This window comes from Eubalaena glacialis, chromosome 6 (assembly GCF_028564815.1).
Source record: "Eubalaena glacialis isolate mEubGla1 chromosome 6, mEubGla1.1.hap2.+ XY, whole genome shotgun sequence".
In the NCBI taxonomy this organism is placed as follows: Eukaryota; Metazoa; Chordata; class Mammalia; order Artiodactyla; family Balaenidae; genus Eubalaena; species Eubalaena glacialis.
In genome coordinates, this window is record NC_083721.1 from 14,715,395 (window position 1) to 14,742,905 (window position 27,511).

Genomic DNA, 27,511 nt, shown 5'->3' on the forward strand with positions numbered 1-27,511 from the left:
ATTACGTAGTGTGCTTCTTTGTCTCTTGTAATAGTTTCTGTTTTAACGTCTATTTTGTCTGATATGAGAATTGCTACTCCAGCTTTCTTTTGATTTCCATTTGCATGGAATATCTTTTTCCATCCTCTCACTTTCAGTCTGTATGTGTCCCTAGGTCTTGTAGACAGCATATATACAGGTCTTGTTTTTGTATCCATTCAACCAGTCTATGTCTTTTGGTGGGAGCATTTAATCCATTTACATCTAAGGTAATTATCGATATGTATGTTCCTATTACCATTTTATTAATTGTTTTGGGTTTAGTATTGTAGGTCTTTCCCTCTTCTTGTGTTTCCTGCCTAAAGAAGTTCCTTTAGCATTTGTTGTAAAGCTGGTTTGGTGGTGCTGAATTCTCTTAGCTTTTGCTTGTCTGTAAAGCTTTTGATTTCTCCATCAAATCTGAATGAGATCCTTGCTGGGTAGAGTAATCTTGGTTGTAGGTTTTTCTCCTTCATCACTTTAAATATGTCCTGCCACTCCCTTCTGGCTTGCAGAGTTTCTGCTGAAAGATCAGCTGTTAACCTTATGGGGATTCCTTTATCTGTTATTTGTTGTTTTTGCCTTGTTGCTTTTAATATTTGTTCTTTGTATTTCATTTTTGATAGTTTGATTAATATGTGTCTTGGTGTGTTTCTTCTTGGATTTATCCTGTATGGAATTCTCTGTGCTTCCTTAACTTGAGTAACTATTTCCTTTCCCATATTAGGGAAGTTTTCAACTATAATCTCTTCAAATATTTTCTCAGTCCCCTTCTTTTTCTCTTCTTCTTCTGGGACCCATATAATTCGAATGTTGGTGCGTTTAATGTTGTCCCAGAAGTCTCTGAGACTGTCCTCAGTTCTTTTCATTCTTTTTTCTGTATTCTGCTCTGCAGTAGTTTTTTCCACTATTTTATCTTCCAGGTCACTTACCCATTCTTCTGCCTCAGTTATTCTGCTATTGATCCCGTCTAGAGTATTTTTAATTTCATTTATTGTGTTGTTCATCATTGCTTAGTTCCTCTTTAGTTCTTCTACATCCTTGTTAAATGTCTCTTGCATTTTGTCTATTCTATTTCCAAGATTTTGGATCATCTTTACTATCATTATTCTGAATTCTTTTTCAGGTAGACTGCCTATTTCCTTTTCATTTGTTAGGTCTGGTGTGTTTTTACCTTGCTCCTTCATCTGCTGTGTGTTTTTCTGTCTTCTCATTTTGCTTAACTTACTGTGTTTGGGGTCTCCTTTTCACAGGCTGCAGGTTCGTAGTTCCTGTTGTTTTTGGTGTCTGTCCCCAGTGGCTAAGGTTGGTTCAGTGAGTTGTGTAGGCTTCCTGGGGAGGGGACTAGTGCCTGTGTTCTGGTGGATGAGGCTGGATGTTGTCTTTCTGGTGTGCAGGTCCACGTCTGGTGGTGTGTTTTGGGGTGTCTGTGGCCTTATTGTGATTTTAGGCAGCCTCTGTGCTAATGGATGGGGCTGTGTTCCTGTCTTGCTAGTTGTTTGGCATATGGTGTCCAGCACTGTAACTTGCTGGTTGTTGAGTGGAGTTGGGTCTTGGCGTTGAGATGGAGATCTCTGGGAGATTTTTGCTGTTTGATATTACGTGGATCTGGGAGGTCTCTTGTTGACCAGTTTCCTCAATTTGGCTCTCCCACCTCAGTGGCACAACCCTGATGCCTGGCTGGAGCACCAAGAGCCTGTCCTCCACGTGAATCAAAATAAAAGGGAGGAATAAAAGAAAGAAAGAAAGAAGAAGATAAAATAAAATAAAATAAAATAAAATAGTAAAATTAAATAAAAATTAAAATAAATAAAATAGTTATTAAAATAAAAAATAATTATTAATAAAAAAAATTTTTTTAGTCATAAAAAAGAAAAGCAAACAAACAAAGGAAAACGGACAGACAGAACCCTAGGACAAATGGTAAAAGCAAAGCTATACAGACAAAATCACACAGAGAAGCATACACATACACAGTCACAAAAAGAGAAAAAGGGAAAAAATATATATATATATCGTTGCTCCCAAAGTCCACCTCGTCAATTTGGGATGATTTGTTGTCTATTCAGGTATTCCACAGATGCAAGGTACATCAGGTTGATTGTGGAGATTTAATCTGCTGCTTCTGAGGCTGCTGGGAGAGATTTCCCTTTCTCTTCTTTGTTCGCACAGCTCCCGGGGTTCAGCTTTGGATTTGGACCCGCTTCTGCGTGTAGGTCGCCTGAGGGTGTCTGTTCTTCGCTCAGACAGGACCGGGTTAAAGGAGCAGCTGATTCAGGGGCTCTGGCTCAGTCAGGCCGGGGGTAGGGAGGGGTACGGATGCGGGGCGAGCCTGCAGCGGCAGATGCCGGCGGGATGTTGCACCAGCCTGAGGCGCGCCGTGCGTTCTCCCGGGGAAGTTGTCCCTGGATCACCCGATCCTGGCGGTGGTGGGCTGAACAGGCTCCCAGGAGGGGCAGTGTGGATAGTGACCTGTGCTTGCACACAGGCTTCTTGGTGGCGGCAGCAGCAGCCTTAGCGTCTCATGCCCATCTCTGCAGCTCCTTTAAGCGGCGCTCTGAATCCCCTCTCCTCGCGCACCAGGAAACAAAGAGGGAAGAAAAAGTCTCTTGCCTCTTCGGCAGCTGTAGACTTTTTCCCGGACTCCCTCCCGGCTAGCTGTGGTGCGCTAACCCCTTCAGGCTGTGTTCACGCTGCCAACCCCAGTCCTCTCCCTGTGATCCGACCGAAGCCCGAGCCTCAGCTCCCAGCCCCCGCCCGCCCCGGCGGCTGAGCAGACAAGCCTCTCGGATTGGTGAGTGCTACTCGGCACCGATCCTCCATGCGGGAACCTCTCCGCTTTGCCCTCCGCACCCCTGTGGCTGCGCTCTCCTCCATGGCTCTGAAGCTTCCCTCCTCCTCCACCACCGCAGTCTCTGCCCGCGAAGGGGCTTCCTAGTGTGTGGAAACCTTTCCTCCTTCACAGCTCCCTCCCACTGATGCAGGTCTCGTCCCTATTCTTTTGTCTCTGTTTTTTTCTTTTTTCTTTTGCCCTACACAGGTAGTGGGGAGTTTCTTGCCTTTTGGGAGGTCTGAGGTCTTCTGCCAGCGTTCAGTAGGTGTTCTGTAGGAGTTGTTCCACAAGTAGATGTATTTCTGACGTATTTGTGGGGAGGAAGGTGATCTCCGCATCTTACTCTTCCGCCATCTTGAAGCTCCTCCTCTGAACTATCAATCTCTAATTGAGCTTCTTTGTAAAAATAGGTTCTAGTAAATAGTGCTAAATCCAACTCTACTTTTAAAAAATTATTATAATGCATTTGAAAAGCTTAGACTTGTTTACTGAACATATGGATGGATTTACTCAGCCAGATCATATCCATTTAGTCAACGCAGGAGAGGAATCGTAGCTTCACAGTAAATAGGTCAGGGTAGATATATTTCAGTGTCACCATTGGAGGATGATAATCTTCAGTTAGACTAAATAAAACATAATTTCATATGAAAATATTTTACCCCCTAACTGGACAATAGAATCATAGTCTAAAGGAAGACTTTATGTAGCTAAAGAAAAACTATAATCAGTATAACTATTTGGAGAAGCTACTTAGCATTCTTAGTATAATGCAGCTTTATTATTATACCTCTTATTGGTAAATTATATTGATTTGTGTTGGAATTAACAGAAGAGCTCCAAAATCTTCTTTTAGGGAAAAGCTGTTACTGGTCTGGAGAAAATGCGTCACAGGATCATCAGCAGCACAACTGAGGGAAGATATGGCAGAATTAAATGGTCAGTGTGTGACATCATTAAACCTGTTTGATTTATTTCTGATTTTATGGCTTCCTGTTGACTTAATGAGAACGAAATACCAAAATTAACAACTGTCTTTTAATCTAGGATGAACAATAAAAAAAAGAACAAGTTCTGAAGACAGAAGACAAAGGAATTAAAAAATAAGAGGTGAGGTAGCCAAGAGTCTCTTAAGTAAGACAAAAAAACATTAAACATAAAATTAAAAAATTAATAAACTGGACTCATTCTATTAAGAAATCCTGTTCATACATAGACATCACTTTAAAGTGCAAAAACGAGCCACATACAGAGAGAAAATACTTTTAAAAGAGATTTGCCAAAATACTTGTACCCAAGTACTCTACAAATCAATACTAAAATATTACAAACTCAATTAAAAATGAACAAAATAGTTGAACAGCCACTTCCAAAAGGTTATCTAGCTGATCAATAAATGTATATAATGGTCCCTAGTATTATTACTCATCAGGTAAAAGCCAAATTAAAACAATACTCAGCTACTACTATTTTCCCACAAGAATGATCAAAATTAAATAGTCTGAAAATAGCAAGTGTTGTCAAAGATTTAGAGCAAGTGGAGCTCTCTTACATTGCTGGTGGGACTGTAAACCTGAAAATCATTTTGGAAAACTATTGACAAGATCCACAAAAACTGCTGTCAAAATCTAGAAAGATGGTTATCTCTAGAGAGTGAGGACAAAAAAAAAAAAAAGAGCAGTAGAGACACTTTAGGCATTAGGGCATGCTTAGTATGGATAGTGTATGCCTATTTATAAGAATTCAGCAAATTTTACACTGAAATTTATATATAATATATAATTCATTATTATGCTTAAAAAAAACCCAGTGCAAATGAAATGATGGTTATATGTTCCTTTAAATTCAGAAAGCCATTTGAGCTTATTCCTCCTTTAAATCTTTATTGTTTAGATGCCGTCGCAGAGTTACCCATGCCTGTCAGAAGCGTGATGCTTAATTTTAAAGACCTTAGAATTCATTCATACTTTCAACACATATTTGTCGTGTTCTTATTACATGGTAGCTATTAAGAGAGGTAAATAAATCCAGTTGGGAGAATGCATCATTTGAAAATTACTTAAAAGACTAAAAGAACCTGAATAATACATTTGAGGTTATATAAAGTTCACACGAACTTAAGGACTAGAGCCGAATGTTAAATGCAAAACTAGATAAATTTAACCAGGTTTGAGATCAGCTTCGGCTATAAGTGACTAACTTCTTAGAGTCAGCTGAGGGACTTTTGCTCTCAGTTGTCTTTTTCCACCCCTTATCTTCTAACATAACATCTACAATTTGGAGATACTGAAGACATTTCCAATGTTAATGGTATCTTACTGAATTTGATAGAGCCCTTGGATTTGTATTATCTTTTTAACATCAGAAACCTTAACAAACATTTAATATCTTAGTGAGACTAGTGTGGTATTTCCGGAGAATAAGGGAAGCAAAATAAATAAATAAATAAATAAATAAAGCACGGAAAAAGCAAAGGGAATAAAAGGGAAAACTGTTTTCATGAAAGTAAAGATACAAGAAGAAGGAAAAGGAAGAGATTAACTAACAACTATAGACTGAGTGAAAATTGATGGGTGCCAAAGAGAAATTTTATGTACATCACAATTTTACCTAGCCACCATAGCCTAATGGCTAATTGGAGGACAGAGGCTAGATGGTACGTAAAAAGAGATTGTAACATATATGTTAGAATGGCTAAAAGTTAAAGCACTAAAAACAATTAATGCTGGTTTGATTGTGGAGCAACAGAAACTATTTTTCATTGCTGATGGGAAGGAAAAATGGTATAGCAACTTTGGAAGACAGTCTGGCAGTTTTTCACAAAGCTACATATGGTCTTATGGAAAAGATTCAGTAATCATTTTCCCTGGTATTTACCCAAATGGCTTGAAAATTTATGTCCACACAAAAACCTGAACAGAGATGTTTATAGAAGTTTTATTCCTATTTGCCAAAACTTGGAAGCAATCAAGATGTCCTTCAAAAGGTGAATGCATAAATAAACTGTGGTACATCCAGACAATGGAATATTATTCAGGGATAAAAAGAAATGAGCTATCAAGCCACAGAAGAATAAGGAGGAATCATAAAGGCTTATTGCTAAGTGAAAGAAGTCAATGTGAAAAGGCAAAATACTGTATGATTCCACTATGACATTCTGAAAAAGAAAAAAACTATGGAGACAGTCAGAAGATTAGTGTTTGCAGGAGTTTGGAAGGAGGGAGAGAAGAATAGAGGGGGCAAAGGGGATTTTTAGGGCAGTGAAACTATCCTGTATGGTACTGTAATAGAGGTTAATGACATTATGCATTTGTCAAAACCCACAGAACAGTACAACACAGAGTGAACACTAAACTACAGATTTTAATTATTAATGTATTAATATTGGTGTGTATGTGTGTGTATGGGGGGTGGCATATAGGAATTCTGTATTTCCTGCTCAATTAATCTGAAAACTTAAGACTATTCTTCAAATAAAGTTTATTAATTAAAAAAAGGATATTGTATAAGATAGATATATGGATGAATAAACAGGAGGAAATGGCGAATGTAAAGACAGGGAGGAAGATGTATACTTTGGAGGCAACTTGGATAGATGACATGCCAGAGAATAGGTTCAGGATTTGAGAAGATAACTTTTAATATGCTTTTAAAGCTACTTATGAAATAAATTTTTGATTACTGTGATTTGCCATCAGTTTCTGAACAATTTTATCCCATGGTTGTCAAAGCCCATAGAAGGGTACAACACGAAGAATGAAGAGTAAACTATGGATTTTAATTAATAATTATATGTCATTATTGGCTCAGCAATGTAAAAAGCAAAAATGTTTTTTATTTTTTAAAGTAGTATGAAAAGTAAAAGGTATGTCAGTTATGATGGTCAATGTTCCAAAAATAAATAAAAAGTAGATTTATTTTTCTAAAGTTCCTTACTAGTGTTCACAACAGTCAAGCTGGTTCTTTCCAGCTCTCAAATGTTTCTGTTTTCTTATTTCTGAAAGAAATAAATAATTCAGTTTGGGGACAGAGGAAAATATACTTTAAAAGGATATTATCGATTACAGAACTTGGACCAATTTCTTTGGTTTAATTTTCTTAAGTGAAGTATCTAAAGAAAACCAGAGATGATGAAATATTTAACTGAAAACCACAACACGATCAAACCTGATTGGTATGCCTGGCTATGAAGAATAGTATTTGGGGTCTGATATGTCTAGACTTTGAAGATACAACATTCCTTCTTATAAAGTGATGCAATAACTTTTTTCACCTGATTTCTTAAAGTATAATTGACAAATATAATTGTGTATATTTAAAGTGTGCCAAGTGATGATTTAATAAAGTGATGCAATAACTTTTTTAAAAAATTAATTAATTGATTTATTTATTTTTGGCTGTGTTGGGTCTTCGTTTCTGTGTGAGGGCTTTCTCTAGTTGCGGCAAGCGGGGGCCACTCTTCATCGCGGTGTGCGGGCCTCTCACTATCGCGGCCTCTCTTGTTGCGGGGCGCAGGCTCCACACGCGCAGGCTCAGTAGTTGTGGCTCACGGGCCTAGTTGCTCCGCGGCATGTGGGATCTTCCCAGATCGGGGCTCGAACCCGTGTCCCCTGCATTGGCAGGCAGATTCTCAACCACTGCGCCACCAGGGAAGCCCCTATGCAATAACTTTTAAGAGACACCCTAACTAGGTAACAAAGTGATCCCAAATATTTTAATGACTGTGAGACCTTCTCCCTGTGTCAGGGGACAAAGAATTAATGAGTTGTTCCAAGTATGTATAATGTAAACATGACATAAAAGGAGGGTATACACGTGATTTATCACATGCTCTGACCAGGGTATATAAGCATCCTTCTACACATGCTGACATCCACACTCAGGTTCTTGCTTTGAATAGCAAACCAAACTCACCACCCCTGACACCAAGAGCCATTACAGCAACTATTACGGAGGCTTGGGCTATGGCTATGGAGGCTTTGGTGGTCTGGGCTATGGCTACGGTTGTGGATGTGGCAGCTTCCGCAGACTGGGCTATGGCTGTGGCTTCAGAGGCTGTGGATATGACTCTGGTTATGGAAGCTTTGGATATGGCTGCCATCACTACCCATCGTTCTGTGGAAGTTTGATATGGATTTTCTAGCTTCCACTGAAATCTTACCCTAGGAGCCCAATACCTGAAATTACAGGGGACTTTCCAAATCTGATCTCAAAAACTGGACCACAAAGATCATACTGGAGTTAGTTATTTGCACAGAAGTATCTAGCTTCTCAGAATTTTGGACAAGTTTTCAATACACTCCTATACCTCCATCATAATCCTAGAATCCTCCAATTTTTCTTTTAAAACTAACTGGATTATCTGTTTACCTTTCAGTAAAACATTAAATTTGAGAACAAAATATGTTTTTTGTCTTGTTCATGAAACTCAGTTATATGGAAGTGATCATGGTTCCATTCTACTCAGTCGTTAGTAAAAGATGGTATCTCCTTGGCTTAGAATCGTTTTTTTCATATACCTCACAAATATCCATACAGATAGAAAGACTGATAAAAAGACTAATTCTAGACTAAAATGAAAAGATTTTTTCAGAACTGTTGGTGATTCAATATTTTTACATCTCTTGCTTTTGTTTAGATAATATTCAGATTTAAGTCAACAACAAAAAGCAATGCCGATTTAACATATCTATATATTTATTTATCAAATACATGTGTTTTATTTAACTTAATTCACATTTCTCAATTAAGTCCAAATGCATAATGAATCCTTCCATTTATTCAAAATGTATTTGGCTTTTTATTGTTAATGCAAATAAATGGTAATAGTTCAAACCATCACTAGGCTAATTATGAAAGTAAACCACCTTTCCAAATTTTTTATATTTAGTATAATTCACCCTGTGTATCGTAGTCTTCTACACATTATTTTCTTTGATATTTTCATCAAGCAGCTGATCTATAAGTAAATAATGAATTAGGGTAACGTTTTTCATATGAGGTCATTTAACTCAAAACGTTTTAACTAAGACTTTTCTGTTAGTTTTCCTATATTCTTACTGAATCTTCATAACTTGACATGGTATTCTTCTTTACTACCATCATTATATTGGCCATTTTTTCAACCTAAGAAGGGAAAGAAACAACAAGACATAATCGTGAACTAATTTATTTTTTAGCTTAAGCTGATAACAAGCACAGCTATATCCAAAGAGCTTTCCTATAAATCTGAATTTCAGTTAAATCTGAATTTCCCCTTATAAAAATGGACAGGAGGGGACATTTCATTGGTGAAATAAGAAAAATATGTAAGCAAATACCAATTTTTTCCTAAAATCAAATGATATATTCAGGTAATAATATAAAATTAAGATTTTTTTATTGAGGTATACTTGACATATAACATTCTATCAGTTTCAGGTATACAACATAATGATTCAATATTTGTATACATTGCAAAATATTCACCACAATAAGTCTAGTTAGCATCCATCACCACACACATTTTCATTTTTTTCCTGTGATAAGAACTTTTAACATTGCTCTCTTAGCAACTTTCAAATATGTGATATAGTATTATTAACTATAGTGACCACGCTGTACATTACATCACCATGATTTATTTAGTTTGTAACTAAATATTTGCAGCTTTTGTCCTCCTTCACTCATTTTGCCCACTCCCAACCCCCACACTTCTGGCAGCCACCAATCTATTCTCTGTATCTATGAGGGGATATTTTGTTTAAACTGGTCAAAATTGGTCAAATATATTTGATTCAGTCAGATAGCAGTATCATAAATAAACATTAAATGTCAGCAGTGCTTTGTACTCATTCTCAGCTTAAAAAAATCTCAGAAAAGTAATTGGCTTCTATAGAATTATATTAGCTCTAGTGATAACATCAGGACCAAGGCCAAGATCTTCTGAATCTAGGTGCCAGAATGCAGCCTCCTTCTTCAGTGTATTTTCCCCATTCATACAAGCAAATGGAGTATCTTGAAAGCTTTGCTCAGCTTCCATGAACTTAGCTGAATTTATGGGGGATGTGAAAGAGGATTCACCTTCTTAGATAGAATTACCATTTTTATAACATTTTTTCTTATAGAACATATAAAAATAAAACTCAATTTCAATGTTAGCTTTATCTAGATTTCACCTATATCTATATGTATATCTATTATATTCATACATGTATATCTATATTTATACAAGATCAAAGTCTTCATTTGAAAGGTACACACTTAACCTACATAAAGAGAAATTTGCTCAGGCATCAGTTATCACCTATCCTTTCAGTCAATTCAGTCTGGGTGTTGTAGAGTCTCAGTGTACAGAGCAGGTGAGATAGAGTTGTGTGGCTCCATTTTGCACACTTAATAAGGTAATAGTTCCATAGTCTATGGACATGCCCTATAGGTCTAAAAATAAAAATAGCCATCAATGTCATTAGACTGAGAAACAATCTAGTGTGCATGATACTCCTAGTGAAATACATTATCATATTTTATTACATCTATTTTATGATTTAATTAATTATGTCTAAGAAACACATTTTGAATTCATGGTAGAAGTGCCCTTAGCTTCCTAATAAAAGCTACAATTTGGCCAGTGGAAGAATATATTTTCATCATTTAACACATCAACACAGGATCTGAGCTTCACAATCAACTGATTGTCTTCTTGTAGAAAGCTCCCAAAAAGATTGACAAAGAATTGTGCAAGTCTTTGAGTCCACTGAATTAACAACAACAACAACAACAACACAAAAAACTCTCAAAAGAAATAAACATTTCTCAGTTTTCAAAGATAATTAGTATCCAGAAGATATTACAATTGTTTTATTTTTTAACCCAGAAAAAAATCAATAAAAAAAATTTGGTTCATATATTTCACAACATTGTTTCACAATTTTTTGTTCTTAATTATATATTTACATAATATTATTTTCTTTGAAAATACACAAATAAATCATGGCATATTTCATTGTTGAGCTTTTTTAAAAATGTGTAAAATCTATTGGATTTTATGTCATGTGAGCATAGCTATTTTCATTGGAAATAAGAACATAAATTAGCCCTCATCACAGACAATCTAGCAAATTTATTTAATCATTCATGGGATTCTTAAACTTGTTAGATTTATTTGTGATCATTTGACTTCAAAATGACTCATTGAGGAAAAAAGATAGTTTTTGCCAACTATTTTCTTTTTCAGAATAAAAAATAAAGATGGAATAATGTTTGCTAAAGGAAAAAACAGGATTGAACAGTAGGATTAATTATTCCTTTGAGTTAAATATTCCTTTAAAACCTGAAAGCCATTTGAGTCCATAATTCAACTTAAAGAATTATTACAAGTTGTGTGTCATGCAGAATTTATTTTTTCATTAATTCAACAAATATTTTTTGTTTGGAAAAACAGTAAACAAATCCAGTTAGAGAAATGTATCATCAAAAATGTAATAAAAACACTAACTCTAAAAGGTATTTGTGGGGAGTTCCCTGGTGGGCTAGTGGTTAGGATTCTGTGCTTTCACTGCTGGGGCCCGGGTTCAACCTTTAGTCGGGGAACTGAGATCCCGCAAGCTGTGCAGCGGGACAAAAAAAAAAAAAAAAACGACATTTGCGCTCGCATGTTCACTGCAGCATTATTTACAATAGCCCAGGTATGGAATCAACCTAAGAGACAAGTGATGGATAAATGGATAAAGAAAATGTGTTGCATATATATATGTGCCCAAGATATGGTCACATCCAGTGGGGCTTAAACTTGGAATGGGTTTACTATCTTCACAGAGTGAACTGAGAAACAGCAGAAGACTGGTCCACTACTTCATATACCTGATTCCTGTCTCAGTCATTTCATCACAGCACATTCATTTTTGGAGATTTTCAAGGCAACAGGATTTTAAGAAGCCCTGTTAAAAAATATTGTATGATTTTAAGAACATACAAACATATATATATATATATATATATATATATATATATATATATATATATATATATCTTAAATTTAAAACCTTAATGAATAAGTAATTATGAAAAAATATTTGCTGATTATCTGAGAAAAAGTAAGGGTCTGGTACACACAGAATTGGAAAAGAAAAATTTAAGAGCAAAAATATTATGATAAAATTAGAGATGTGAGTAGAGGGATAAAATATTGATTGGAAAAAGTGGATAAGAACAAAAGACCTAGCTGGTGCAAGCATGTATTGGGAATGAACGTAGAATGAGATTTAAAGAGATGTTTAATAAGAGAATGATATATGGATTATGAAGAAGCGTAGAGAAGAGAAGAAAAATGGTAACTGTGTAGCATAGAGCCAAGATCATCTGCATTTTTAGATCATATTTTGTGTATTGTCCATTCTGGAAAAGTGGGTAATTGTGTAAAGGGAATATTTTTTAATGGTTTTCAGACTGGTTATGAAAGTGAGTTTGTCTTGTGTGTGTATATATATATTATATATATGTATATGTATATATATTATATATATATATATACCAATGGGAAATAAATTTGATATTTTTTTGGAGAATTTTATAGATTTAAAAACTTTAATCTTGATCAGTGTATTTAAATCTAGGTGGAATTAATGCACAACAATCCAAAGAATGCTATGAAAATGGGAAATGAGAAAATATTTAATGAGAAAACTCCATCAAATATGAATGATGTAATATGCTTAGTAATGAAGAATTCTATTCAGGGAATTTTTATTTTGTAACTTTGAAGACAGATTTTTTTTTTTCTCATTAAAAAAGAATGTAATGAGTTCAAGGGCCTTTAGACCAGGCAGCTAAGCAAGCTCAAAAATTTTAATGAGTGTGTGTCTCTCCTTGTGTCAGCAAACAGATTATCAATTTGCCTCAAGTAAATGAATCATCTGGAATGATACAAAAGAATGGTCACACGTTTTACCACATGTTCTGACCAGGGTATATAAGCATCCCTCTACACATGCTGATATCCACACTTATGTTCTTGCTTTGAAAGGAAACCAAACTCACCACCCCTGACAGCAACTACTGTGGAGGCCTGGGCTGTGACTATGGCTGTGGATGTGGATGTGGTGGCTTCTGCAGGTTGGGCTATGGCTGTGGATTCGGAGACTACGGACATGGCTCTGGTTATGGAAGCTTCAGACATAGCTGCCATTACCACCCATTGCACTATGGAGGTTATGGATTCTCTAGCTTCTACTAAACTATGGCCCTAGTAACCCAATATCTGCTACCAAGAGTGGATTTGACACAACATTATTCAGTCAATGAATTGAGATTACCCTAGACCTATTTAGCAAGAGAAACTTAAGAATTTCAGAGAATTTATTATTTATAAGCATGTCTGCCTTATGTCTTCTGACATCTGTTAGCTTGGGCACTAGCAGATGATGTATGTTGACTACCAATAAATGACCTAATTTGAAATAGAAAATATGGCTCTTTGGGGTTCATTTAACTCAGTTATGTGTACATACCTATATGTATTTTTGCTATTTGTCAATTATAAATACGAGGATTATCTCCTTTAATTTTTTTTATAAAAACAAGTCATGTTAGACACACCTATTTATAGTTGTTAGCCATCCGTATTATTAAAACTGTAGTCAGAGCATACTTGCATTTCACAAATATTATAATCCATATTTCTAAATTTTTAGAGAAAGTAAGCTCTGCTTTTCTGTGAATCTTTGAATTATATGTTATCTTCCTTTATTCATAATCTTCTGCTTTCATCTAGTTTGTTATGCATGTAAGATAAGACTGACTTAAATTACTTAAAAGTCATTGACAAATTGGATAATAAAAATGTGAACTTTGGACATTCAACTCAACTCATTTATCCTTTTATGGGAACACTGTCCTTCATCTTCATCGTCATTACTACACTGAAGTATTTGTAATCCAGTAAGAACAATAAATGAACGGAAATATCATCAAGGAGCAAAAGATTGTTTACCTTCAACTGACCAAAATTACCATTCAATAATTTTTTAAAAATTTATATAAAGAGGAATTTCAATCAAACATTGTCTCTTCAAAAACAATCATTTTATCGCAACATAAGAAATAAGTAATAGAATAGGTAAAATACAAGATTTCCTAACTTGTTTTCCTAAAACTGAATGATATCTTCAGGTAATGATATAAACCAAATAATATTTGGTATAAACTGGGCAAATATAATTTTAAAAAAGGACTAAAATTAAATCACGGAGTTAAAAAACCAAAAGCGATGTTAGAACTCTATAATGCTGCCTCATAATCTTGCAGGCAGGGTATCTCAGAATAAATGATTTTCCCTTGAAAATTAGTGGTAAGACTAGGGTCAGAAACCTGTTGTCCTGAGTCCCAGGACAACTATACTATGTTGACTCTCTCTTTATGTATTTTCTCTTTGAAGGTTGTCAAATAGACCATTTAAAATGTTCTGTTCATGGTTACAAGAAGAGCTAAATTATGACAACTGATTTTTGAAGATTGGTCCCTTTACCTTGATTAACACCTGTGCTTCTTTAACATTTTTATTGTTCTGAGATAGAGATTGTACTTATAATTTTCTAGTCTATCTGCTGTTGAATGTAACTAAACAATGAGCAATGTTAAAACTCAAGTCTAAGTAAAAACAAGACACAACAAAACAAAAAAACCATGACTTCTTCTTTTAGTCATTGCTACCTAAGAGTTGTATGTAGCTTCACAGTGGGCTGAGCAGGAGAAATAAAGGCAAGTTACTCTATCGAAGGATCAGACTATGTACTTTGACCCAGGAGGACAAAATTTCTATTTTCCTTTCATTTGGTTAATAACTCTAGGGACAGTATCCATGGGGCTGACAAGGAGTAAATAATCAATACAATCAAACAATATTATTATTGTTGTTGATATTCTTAGTATAATCAATATTATCATAATTCTGTGCTAAGATTGCATTGATCTATGTCTTAGGTGAGGGAAAATGTTTTGAATTTATAACAAAAGACTTCTTTCCTTCCAGGGAAAATGTGAGAACATTTTTCACTCCATGAACAGAAACTTAAGTCATGAGTTAAAACTTTAAAAAATATAATGACAATCCAAATCTGCTTTTGATCCACTGATTGGACAGAAAAATAATAACTCCCCAAAGAAATTTCCAACATGACTTTTTCTCTTGTGCATGTGGAGGAAAAAAACTCAGATTTGTTCCATATTTTTCAAACTGTTTTTTCTTGCTTTTGCAACTAATGGACATTTATGAAATATGCATACCTTTGTCACATGTTTTCTTTTTTGAAAACACATTTAGCATTATTGTTATTGAAGATTTTCATTTGTATCCCATATTCTTTCCATATATAAAGTAGAGACAGTCTTATACATTAAAAAAAATAGCTCTTAATCATGGTCGCATGCTCTGACAGAGTTACTCAAGAAGAATGTGAAATCCTTAATGTTATGTAATTTACTCATATTTCTAAATTATTCATTAAAAATAAAAATATTCTTATTTTCAATTGGTTGATTTTCTGAAATGAGGAATAAAAATGGAATAAAGTAGGGTTAGAGTAGTATGAGGCTTAAAGCCTTATACTGGGTTAAATGCTAGTCTGTAACCAGAAAGCCTGTTGGAACTCATGTCAACCTTAAAATATTTCTAGAATAGCCACTGCATGTTCCTTGTTTTAATGTTAAAGTCTTACAATTCTTTAAAAAATAACTGTTGCTATGCTTTATTTAGACATTAGGGTCAGCTTAGTGAACAAACCTGTCAAAAAATATGTCATCCAAATATTACTTATAAATCTCTGCAAAAGCTTAGCAATATGGTTATAGTCATATAAGACATGTTTTGTGAGTCCCAAGTTTCAAGATATGGGCACATTTACCTAGGGCTTATTCAGGTATGGGATCAACTTTCGGTATTAGTAACTACCTCTCTGGGCTGAGGTGAGGAACTCTGTGAATATCAGGCCAAACGTTTCCAAAGAGTGTCTCCTTATTCTCTGTCCATTTTTACAATTATGCTGCATATTTAGATAATTTAAGTATTCCAGATTGTACAAGTCCTTTTAAAATTCAGATGATTTTAGGAGTTGAAATACGTTTTAAACAAGTATCGATATCTTAGAAAGGTCTGGTTGATATCTTTGGAAAGGCTAGTAACAAAAAATTGGCACAGACTAGGTAAAGAGAAGACAAAGGCAAACGTAATATATTGCCTATGAGATCTAGATGGAAGGAATGCAGTGTTGATTTGAGTATGTAGGTTGGAGCCCAAACCATTTTTCTCTATTCACACTTTTACCTGGATGCATAATGCATCATGGAGGGAGGAAGTTGGATGATATTCAAAGTGGAATTCTAAAAAGATGTAAAGTACATGGATAAATGATGAAGAGTAGAGAAAGAGAGAAAATGATGTGTGGAGGTGAGTATAATCTGCATTTGGAGTAGCAGTGAGAATAGAACTTATTCTGGAGAAACGGTTCAGGATATTAAAAAAAAATAACTGTGCGTGAAGATTTTTCACAAGATGGATTTTTGATCACTGGGATAGTCTCTCCATTTCTGAGTCCAATTCTGCTATGTTTTTAAATCAAAAAAAGTATGCTGGTGTGTAAAACCAAAAATAAATCTATCATAGTACCTGGTCAAAGTTCTAAAACTCTAGAAATCAAGTGAGCTTTTGTTGTTGTTTTCTGGTATACACAGCAAGCGAACCAAATCTTTCTGGACTTAGAATGTTCTTTTATCATCTGAAGAGTGGTGCATCCTTTGTGTCTCATGCTGCAAAATATGTGTGCCTTTTGACAAAATTGATCAATTTAAGAGTCTTGATATTTTTTAGAATCAGTTATGACAACCCTCAAATGCCCGTGATGAGTAGACAATTAGAAATTCAACAACATTTAATATAACTGATGTTAAGTGACTGGTGATAAAGAATTCAATTTAAGGTTTGGTATGCCTATACTTTAAAGAAATAGCAATTCATTTTAAGAAAATTAATGCACCTATCTCAGGAACAACCTAACTAGGGAGCCAAGCTGGTTAACACATTCTTAACGAGTATGGTCAGGGCATCATAGATTAAGGAGTTGTCTTAGGCAAATATAATTCATGAATGAAACCAAAGGATGGGCACCTGTTTTATCACATTCTTTGACCAGGGTATATAAGCCTCCCTGTAAAGATGTCGATATTCACACTCTGCATCTTGCATGGAACAGCAAACTAACTCACCACCTCTGATACCATGAGTCATTACAGCAACTATACAGAGGCTTGGGCTTCAGCTGTAGAGGCTTTGGTGGCCTGGGCTATGGCCATGGCTGTGGACATGGCAGCTTCCAAAGACTGGGCCATGGCTGTGGCTTCAGAGGCTATGGATATGGCTCTGGTTATGGAAGCTACAGTTACAGCTGCTGTCACCATCCATCGTGCTATGGAGGATATGGATTCCTTAGTTTTTACTAAAGAAAATGTAAATTGGATGCAGAGGGAAAACCTCCAAATTTGTTTGGTCCTATTTTGTGCTTTCATCCCCAAAACATCCACCCTATTTTATCCAGGATCAATTAATAGCATTTATCAATGGTTACACTGCCCCTATGAATATTTGGTGACCTTTTACCTCTAAAGCTGCCATCTAAGTGCATAGCCAATATGTATCACCATTCTAGTTTGATATCCTCATTTTGGTTTACTCTTCTTGCCACCATTACCATGATGTTCTCTTTCTAGCAAGACCACAGAGAAAACTTGTATTTTGCTTTTGTCTAATAAACTGATACTTTAATAAAATATAAACGTTTCTTTCTGATGCTTTTATTTTTATTATTTTAACTCCTTCTTTTGCAACTAATCTAAAAAATTTACTTATGAAGCAGTGAGAGCTGTGGTTACATGTTATAGTATGATGCAAATCTTTCTAGTTCACCACATTATATAAGCTTGAGAACACCTAAGGTGTCAGTTAACACTAAATGAAATTAACGTGTCCCTGTTTACTCACTTAGGATATCAGCCCCCTCAAATGTCCCTCAAATGTTCCTAGAATTACTAAGGATTCTGTGGTTCTCATGTTTGCATTCAAGTGCATTCTTCTGTATGACATTGCTGTTAGCTAAATATCTTCTTTTTTTTAAGACTTTTTTTTTTTAGAGCAATTTTAGGCTCACAGCAAAATTGAAAAGTAGGTATTATGATTTCCCACATACTCTCTGCTCCCACACACTACCAACATATCCCCAGAGTGGTATACTGATTACAGCTGAAGAACCTGCATTGACATATCATAATCACTCAAAGTCCACAGTCTACCTTAGGGTTCATTCTTGGTGTTGTACATTCTATGGGCTTGGACAAATATACAATGGCATGTATCCATCATTATAATATCATACAAAGTATTTTCACTGTCCTAAATCTCTTCTATGCTACTCTTATTCATCCTTTCTCCCACTGAATATCTTCTTGGTACCACTGGCCAGACATGCCTTTGCTTTATTTCCAAACTTTTTCTTGGACAAGGGGAGGTGATGCGGAAGTATCACTCATTTCCTGGGAAGGAACTACATTTCTATAGTTGGCATCTACTGAAGGCCATTTTCCCTTACAAGGCTGATCCACCTAGCACTGTCAGGTTGCACTGGAACATAGAGGTACACTGTTCTATGGAAAATAGGGGTGGGGGATCTTTTCTCATTTCTTTTTGCATTCTATTAGAGTGTTCTTAATATTCTATACATTTTCTCATGAATGGATGATGGTACAAGTCAAACCTGAGTAACACAAAAGATGCTTTGCTGATAAGAGTTTCTCACGGCTGTCAACTCTGGCTCCATTACTCAGTCAAGGTCAAGAATATTGGTTGGCTCTTTCTTCTTTCAAGATTTATTCTCTCCCAGCAAATACCTCAGTTTCTCTAGAGGGACTTTCTTTTTGGCTTATTTCATCATTCACCACTTGGAACAAGCCTTTTGGAACAAAAACAGTGAACACAGATTGAATCCTCCTCTAGAAGGCTTCTTAGCCAACAGGCCAGAGCAGCCTGTTTCACCAGTTTGTCCGACATGACCAGACATGTCTCAATCCACTTAAATTCATAGTTGGACCACTATTGCTTATCTCTTGAGAAATTCTTTTTATCCTTTTGTAAATCTAAAGGAAGAGAATTACTGTATGAACAATTTCCCACTGAAAAAGTGTTACTTTTTAACCAACACTGCAGTTTAGATTTCAAATGAAAAAAACAAACATGGGAAGCAAAAGAAAAAAAATAAATGAAAAAGAAGAATTCACAGATCAAGGGCTCAGTGACTTACATAGAAGATGGCTTACGTCATGAGGATGACATGAAGCTCAGAGTGAACACACACCCAAGTGCTATTAGCTGGAAGGCATCAACTCAAAGAATCTCCAGAAGATCTCTTTGTATGCATTTAACCTTGCTAGTGATATATAAACTTTGTATTTTCATGCATAAAGCTTAGTATGTTCTAAATCCCTGGGATAAAATAAAAGAGTTCTTCAGATAATTATTTTATCCTTTAACTAAAAAGGGCAATGGAATGATTCTTGTAGATTAATAATGATGATAATTGTAGTTCTTGTTCTATATGATTTATATCTTTGATTTTCATTTTCTATTGTCTAAAATTTAACAATATGTGAATTGATTTGCATGTACTCTGATAAACATACAAAACATATGAGCCTTCTAGAGGACTATTACTTGGAATATATAGTATGTGATTGTTCAACTTAATTTTCTCCAGACAGATAGTACCTCCTACTAAGTATGACCTTGTATACCATGTATATTATGTTTAAATATTGGCCTTATTTGAAGGTGTTTCTGATTTTTTGAACTGTCTAGATGTTATTAAATTGGATTTGTGCCCAAACATAATTAGTGATTCTCCTGAATGTCATATCTTTTAGAAGCATATTGCAGAAGTGACGTTTATGTCCTTGGTTAGATTGTAAAAGAACTGGAAGCCAGGAACATGAAACATTTTAAAATTGCGGTCACTAAATAGTTCTGTTGAGAGAATTTTGTTTATATCTATTATGTCAGTAATACGTTAGAAGATAAGTAGGGGAGAAATCTCTTGATTAAAAATAAGGTCCTAATTTTGAAGAAGGCATAATAGTGTTAGTTTTATCCCTGGTATGTTAGTAAATAAAGATTGCATAATTTAGGATCCAAGATTAATGTTAAAGGATAGAGTGGAGGGAGAATAATTTCTTGAAATGTGGATACAAAAAGTAAAATTTTTTACCCCCACTAAAAAGGGTTTTAGAGACATAACATTCATAATCACAACTCATTACAGCTTAAATTGGTCACAGGCAATCTAATGATAAAAATAAATATAAAAACTCTTTAATCAATGAAAAATACTCTATTAATATGAAAGGGCAGTTTAGTAAATATTTTATCATATGTGTGTACAGAATAAAAATTCAGTATACCTAGTCCATTTTCCAAGTCTGAATCAAAGTTTATTTTTTAAAAATATATTTAACAAATATAATTGCTGGTCTCCAGATGAGGGGGCCTAGGCTAAATCTATGAATCCGCCTATAACTATAGCTATGAACTTGGAGATTCTGAGGCTTAATATTGGCATATATTTAGTTATGTTCTTGCCAAGCACCTTGCTATGGGTTGTAGAAACCATGTGGATTCTATTGTCCAATTTGTTGATAATGGCACAGTGATCCATACAGCCACTCCGGTCAGAATTTGGAGAGGCTTCACGTGTCTTTTCTCTCATCCATATCCAATTGGTAACCATTTTGTGCTACCTACTTAATGTATGTATTTCATTTTACTCATTTTTTAAAGTCTATAGTCATCGTTTGTCTCTTGGGCTATGGCTATACATTCTCATCTATTCTTTTTTTCTTTTTCTTTTTATAAATTTAATTTTTATTGGAGTATAGTTGCTTTACAATGTTGTGTTGGTTTCTGCTGTACAGCAAAGTGAATCAGTTATACGTACATATATCCGCTCTGTTTTAGATTTCCTTCCCATTTAGGTCATCACAGAGCACTGAGTAGAGTTCCCTGTGCTATATAGTAGGTTCTCTATAGATAATAGTTATCTATTTTATACATAGTAGTGTATATATGTCAATCCCAATCTCCCAGTTCATCCCACCTCCTTCCCCCCTTGATATCCATAAGTTTGTTCTCTACATCTGTGTCTCTATTTCTGCTTTGCAAATAAGTTCATCTGTACCATTTTTCTAGATTCCACATATAAGCAATATTATATGATATTTGTTTTTCTCTGACTTAATTCACTCTGTATGACTGTATGACCAGTCTCTAGGTCTGGTTTCCAGGACTCAAAGCCTCCTTTCTTTTTTTTTTTTTTTTTTAATTTAATTTTATTTATTTATTTTGGCTGCATTGGGTCTTCGTTGTTGTGCACGGGCTTTTCTCTAGTTGTGGCGAGCAGGGGCTACTCTTCGTTGCGGTGTGAGGGCTTCTCATTGTGGTGGCTTCTCTTGTTGCGGAGCATGGGCTCTAGGTGTGCGGGCTTCAGTAGTTGTGGCACACGGGCTTAGTTGCTCCGCGGTAGGTGAGATCTTCCCGGACCAGGGCTCGAACCCGTGTCCCCTGCATTGGCAGGTGGATTCTTAACCACTGTGCCGCCAGGAAAGCCCTCAAAGCCTCCTTTCATCCTTTGGTCCCTTTGTTGAAAGCCCTTTGTTTAAAATGGTTTCTTATCTGTCTTGGGATGACACATTATGCTGCTATTATGAAGAGAATAATTCAGCTCCCAATGTGCTGATATGGAAAGAATTCAATTAAAAATCAATTTGCGGAAGAGCATGGATCATAAATTTGGTCCACCAAATATGAAGCTCAGTAAACACTGACTGAATGAATATGTGTAATTACCTAAATAATCCATAATCTTTCTCAAATAATTGCCTTTGTCCTAGCTCCTTCCTCACCTCAGATGGTATGGTCTTCACTTTTCATGATGAGCTCCTACTCATCTTCAAATATCAACCTAATTATTATCTCTGTTGGGATGCCTTCTTGTATTACACAAGGCACCCAACAGCATCATGTACAAATGCTCGTTCCTGACTACCTTATTGGCCTCTAGTCCCCTATGTAGCTTTTTCCTCATAACACTTATCACCAATGGATATTACTTATTTGCTTATTTATTCACATATATCATGTGTCTTCCCCAGGAAATGTAAACTCCATATGGGCAGAGACTTAATATGTTTTACTTACTGCTGAATCTTCAGTGTCTAGAGCAATGTTTGATCCATTTAAAGTATTTCATAAAGTATGTACTGAATAAATCTCTGCTAGCACTAATCTATTAATTATTTTTTTATGTCACATTCTTCATTAAATTAGAAGGCATTTATTATAATAATATGATTCTATTGATGAAAATGAAAAATAAACTTTTATTTTTGTTTTAAACATCATGCTTCATCATCTTTTTCACAGATATTTATTAACCGTTTACAATATGCTAAGCACTCTGCTTGGTACAAAGGCATAATCATAAGCCAATGTCAATATAACTACTAGTAATAATAACATATTTATTGTGTTCTTACTTTGCCTGTCATTGTCACACCTAAACTTCAGAATTTTTAGAGATTGTTGCTATTCTAGTGTAATAAATGAGGGAATTATAGTTTGAGAGGCTAAATTACTTATTCCAAATCACACAATAGTGAGTTGTGAGATAATAATAGTCAATGATAAATTAAAAAGTAAAAGATTTTCAACCTCAGCACAAGTTTGTATACATGTAGTAAAGATGGTTGGTTATAAGAATGTACCTTCATGCTACCATCACATTGCTGGGTAATGACTACAAACCTCAATTGTATATAAAAATAAGTCTAACGCTCATCCGAGAGCTGGGGGAAGTGAGATAGATTTGCTGGGTTCACTAACATGACTGGGGGTTGGTGTGGGTAAGTGGGTACTTGGCTCTGCACCACAAATCTTTCATTCTCTAATAGGCTAGACCAGATGTGTTTTCATGCAAATGTCAGGGGTATGAGAGCAAAATAAATACCTACAAGGATATTGGATACCCAAACCCAGAACTGACACACCATTAATTCTATCCCATTTTCTTGGTCAAAGCATCTTATATGGCTGAACTGGGGGTCAGACTGGGAGAACACTAAAAGGCAAAGAGAATCGATGAGAGAAGGGGCAAAACCCTGTATTTTATCAAGGACCCCATTGTCTACCCTCACCTTTGAAAATTCTTTTTCTTAGGTAATGTCATTACTCAAGGCAATCAGTGATCTCTTCTCTGCAAGCTGATGACTCTCAAATCTATATCTCCAGTTTGTAGGGATGCCAAATTAAAAACAGGACAACCTGTGAAATTTAAATTTCAGATAAACAAAAAATACATTTTTAAAACAGAAATGTGCAAAATATCACATGGAACGTACTTGTACTAAGAAAATGTCATTTGCCTGAAATTCAAATTTAACTGGCACTATGTATTTTTATTTGCACTATATTGTATCTGTCTTAATCTAACCTTTCTTCTGATATTTTTCTGCTTGAAGAATGTTTCCAAATGTGTGTCTATGTAGGCAACTGAACCTCAACATGGTCTGACTAATAGTTTATTCTTACACATGTACCCTTCCTGCCTCCAGACCCTTTGTTCTGGTATTTCCATCCACCTAATACTACAAGACTGAAAAATCAGTCATGAAAATAATTCTCAATTTGTCTCCTCTCCTCATTCATTGATTTATCTTTAATTCTGCCATTTAAATCTTCCTAAAAGAGATCTCCTCTTCTTCATCACCAATTGTTCTCCTTTACTTGACATCTTTTCATCTCTTCATCACAATATTCTCCGTTTAGAGTCTTCTTAAACAACTTTTACTCCATTCACATCTTTTTTTTTTTAACATCTTTATTGGAGTATAATTGCTTTACAATGGTGTGTTATTTTCTGCTTTATAACAAAGTGAATCAGTTATACATATACATATGTTCCCATATCTCTTCCCTCTTGTGTCTCCCTCCCTCCCACCCTCCCTATCCCACCCCTCTAGGTGGTCACAAAGCACCGAGCTGATCTCCCTGTGCTATGCGGCTGCTTCCCACCAGCTATCTATTTTACATTTGGTAGTGTATATATGTCCATGCCACTCTATCACCCTGTCATATCTTACCCCTCCCCCTCCCCATATCCTCAAGTCCATTCTCTAGTAGGTCTCTGTCTTTATTCCCGTCTTGCCACAAGGTTCTTCATGACCTTTTTTTTTTTCCTTAGATTCCATATATATGTGTTAGCATACTGTATTTGTTTTTCTCTTTCTGACTTACTTCACTCTGTATGACAGACTCTAACTCCATCCACCTCATTACAAATACCTCCATTTCATTTCTTTTTATGGCTGAGTAATATTCCATTGTATATATGTGCCACATCTTCTTTATCCATTCATCCGATGATGGACACTTAGGTTGCTTCCATGTCCTGGCTATTGTAAATAGAGCTGCAATGAACATTTTGGTACATGACTCTTTTTGAATTATGGTTTTCTCAGGGTATATGCCCAGTAATGGGATTGCTGGGTTGTATGGTAGTTCTTTTTTTAGTTTTTTAAGGAACCTCCATGCTGTTCTCCATAGTGGCTGTATCAATTTACATTCCCACCAACAGTGCAAGAGGGTTCCCTTTTCTCCACACCCTCTCCAGCATTTATTGTTTCTAGATTTTTGATGATGGCCATTCTGACCGGTGTGAGATGATATCTCATTGTAGTTTTGATTTGCATTTCTCTAATGATTAATGATGTTGAGCATTCTTTCATGTGTCTGTTGGCAATCTGTATATCGTCTTTGGAGAAATGTCTATTTAGGTCTTCTGCCCATTTTTGAATTGGGTTGTTTGTTTTTTTGTTATTGAGCTGCATGAGCTGCTTGTAAATCTTGGAGATTAATCCTTTGTCAGTTGCTTCATTTGTAAATATTTTCTCCCATTCTGAGGGTTGTCTTTTGGTCTTGTTTATGGTTTCATTTGCTGTGCAAAAGCTTTTAAGTTTCATTAGGTCCCATTTGTTTATTTGTGTCTTTATTTCCATTTCTCTAGATGTTGGGTCAAAAAGGATCTTGCTGTGATTTATGTCATAGAGTGTTCTGCCTATGTTTTCCTCTACGAGTTTGATAGTGTCTGGCCTTACATTTAGGTCTTTAATCCATTTTGAGTTTATTTTTGTGTATGGTGTTAGGGAGTGTTCTAATTTCATACTTTTACATGTACCTGTCCAGTTTTCCCAGCACCACTTATTGAAGAGGCTGTCTTTTCTCCACTGTATATGCTTGCCTCCTTTATCGAAGATAAGGTGATAAGGCACATATGGTCATATGTGCATGGGATTATCTCTAGGCTTTCTATCCTGTTCCATTGATCTATGTTTCTGTTTTTGTGCCAGTACCATACTGTCTTGATTACTGTAGCTTTGTAATATAGTCTGAAGTCAGGGAACCTGATTCCTCCAGCTGCATTTTTCATTCTCAAGATTGCTTTAGCTATTCGGGGTCTTCTGTGTTTCCATACAAATTGTGAAAATTTTTGTTCTAGTTCTGTGAAAAATGCCAGTGGTAGTTTGATAGGGATTGCACTGAATCTGTAGATTGCTTTGGGTAGTAGAATCATTTTCACAGTGTTGATTCTTCCAATCCAAGAACATGGTATATCTCTCCATCTATTTGTATCATCTTTAATTTCTTTCATCAGTGTCTTATAATTTTCTGCATACAGGCCTTTTGTCTCCTTAGGTAGGTTTATTCCTAGATATTTTATTCTTTTTGTTGCAATGGTAAATGGGAGTGTTTCCTTAATTTCACTTTCAGATTTTTCATCATTAGTGTATAGGAATGCAAGAGATTTCTGTGCATTAATTTTGTATCCTGCTACTTTACCAAATTCATTGATTAGCTCTAGTAGTTTTCTGGTAGCATCTTTAGGATTCTCTATGTATAGTATCATGTCATCTGCAAACAGTGACAGCTTTACTTCTTCTTTTCTGATTTGGATTCCTTTTATTTCTTTTTCTTCTCTGATTGCTGTGGCTAACACTTCCAAAACTATGTTGAATAATAGTGGTGAGAGTGGGCAACCTTGTCTTGTTCCTGTTCTTAGTGGAAATGGTTTCAGTTTTTCACCATTGAGGACAATGTTGGCTGTGGGTTTGTCATATATGGCCTTTATTATGTTGAGGAAAGTTCCCTCTATGTCTACTTTCTGCAGGGCTTTTATCATAAATGTGTGTTGAATTTTGTCGAAAGCTTTCTCTGCATCTATTGAGATGATCTTATGGTTTTTCTCCTTCGTCTATATGGTGTATCACGTTGATTGATTTGCATATATTGAAGAATCCTTGCATTTCTGGAATAAACCCCACTTGATCATGGTGTATGATCCTTTTAATGTGCTGTTGGATTCTGTTTGCTAGTATTTTGTTGAGGATTTTTGCATCTATGTTCATCAGTGATATTGGCCTGTAGTTTTCTTTCTTTGTGACATCTTTGCCTGGTTTTGGTATCAGGGTGATGGTGGCCTCGTAGAATGAGTTTGGGAGTGTTCCTCCCTCTGCAATATTTTGGAAGAGTTTGAGAAGGATAGGTGTTAGCTCTTCTCTAAATGTTTGATAGAATTCGCCTGTGAAGCCACCTGGTCCTGGACTTTTGTTTGTTGGAAGATTTTTAATCACAGTTTCAATTTCAGTGTTTGTTATTGGTCTGTTCAAATTTTCTATTTCTTCCTGGTTCAGTCTCAGCAGGTTGTGCATTTCTAAGAATTTGTCCATTTTTTCCAGGTTGTCCATTTTATTGGCATAGAGTTGCTTGTAGTAATCTCTCATGATCATTTGTATTTCTGCAGTGTCAGTGGTTACTTCTTTTTCATTTCTAATTCTATTGATTTGAGTCTTCTCCCTTTTTCTCTTCATGAGTCTGGCTAATGGTTTATCAATTTTGTTTATCTTCTCAAAGAACCAGCTTTTAATTTTATTGATCTTTGTTATTGTCTCCTTCATTTCTTTTTCGTTTTTTTCTGATCTGATCTTTATGATTTCTTTCCTTCTGCTAGCTTTGGGGTTTTTTTTTTTTCTTCTTTCTCTAATTGCTTTAGGTGTAAGGTTAGGTTGTTTATTTGAGATGTTTGTTGTTTCTTAAGGTAGGATTGTATTGCTGTAAACTTCCCTCTTAGAACTGCTTTTCCTGCATCCCATAGGTTTTGGGTCATCGTGTCTCCATTGTCATTTGTTTCTAGGTATTTTTTGATTTCCCCTTTGATTTCTTCAGTGATCACTTCGTTATTAAGTAGTGTATTGTGTAGCCTCCATGTGTTTGTATTTTTTACAGATCTTTTCCTGTAATTGATATCTAGTCTCATAGCGTTGTGGTCAGAAAAGATACTTGATACGATTTCACTTTTTTAAAATTTCCCAAGGCTTGATTTGTGACCCAAGATATGATCTATCCTGGAGAATGTTCCATGAGCACTTGAGAAGAATGTGTATTCTGTTGTTTTGGGGTGGAACGTCCTATAAATATCAATTAAGTCCATCTTGTTTAATGTATCATTTAAAGCTGTGTTTCCTTATTTATTTTCATTTTGG

General features: G+C 35.4%; 1 protein-coding gene across 1 annotated transcript; it reads left to right on the top strand.

Annotated features, from left to right (window-relative positions):
* Positions 1–6,391: 6,391 nt before the first annotated feature.
* On the top strand, positions 6,392–13,064 carry LOC133092919 (keratin-associated protein 19-8-like). The gene is made up of 3 exons (XM_061192697.1): positions 6,392–6,400; positions 7,752–7,914; positions 13,006–13,064. The coding sequence occupies exons 1-3, from the start codon at positions 6,392–6,394 to the stop codon at positions 13,062–13,064; spliced, it is 231 nt and encodes a 76-aa protein (XP_061048680.1).
* The last annotated feature ends 14,447 nt before the right edge of the window (positions 13,065–27,511 follow it).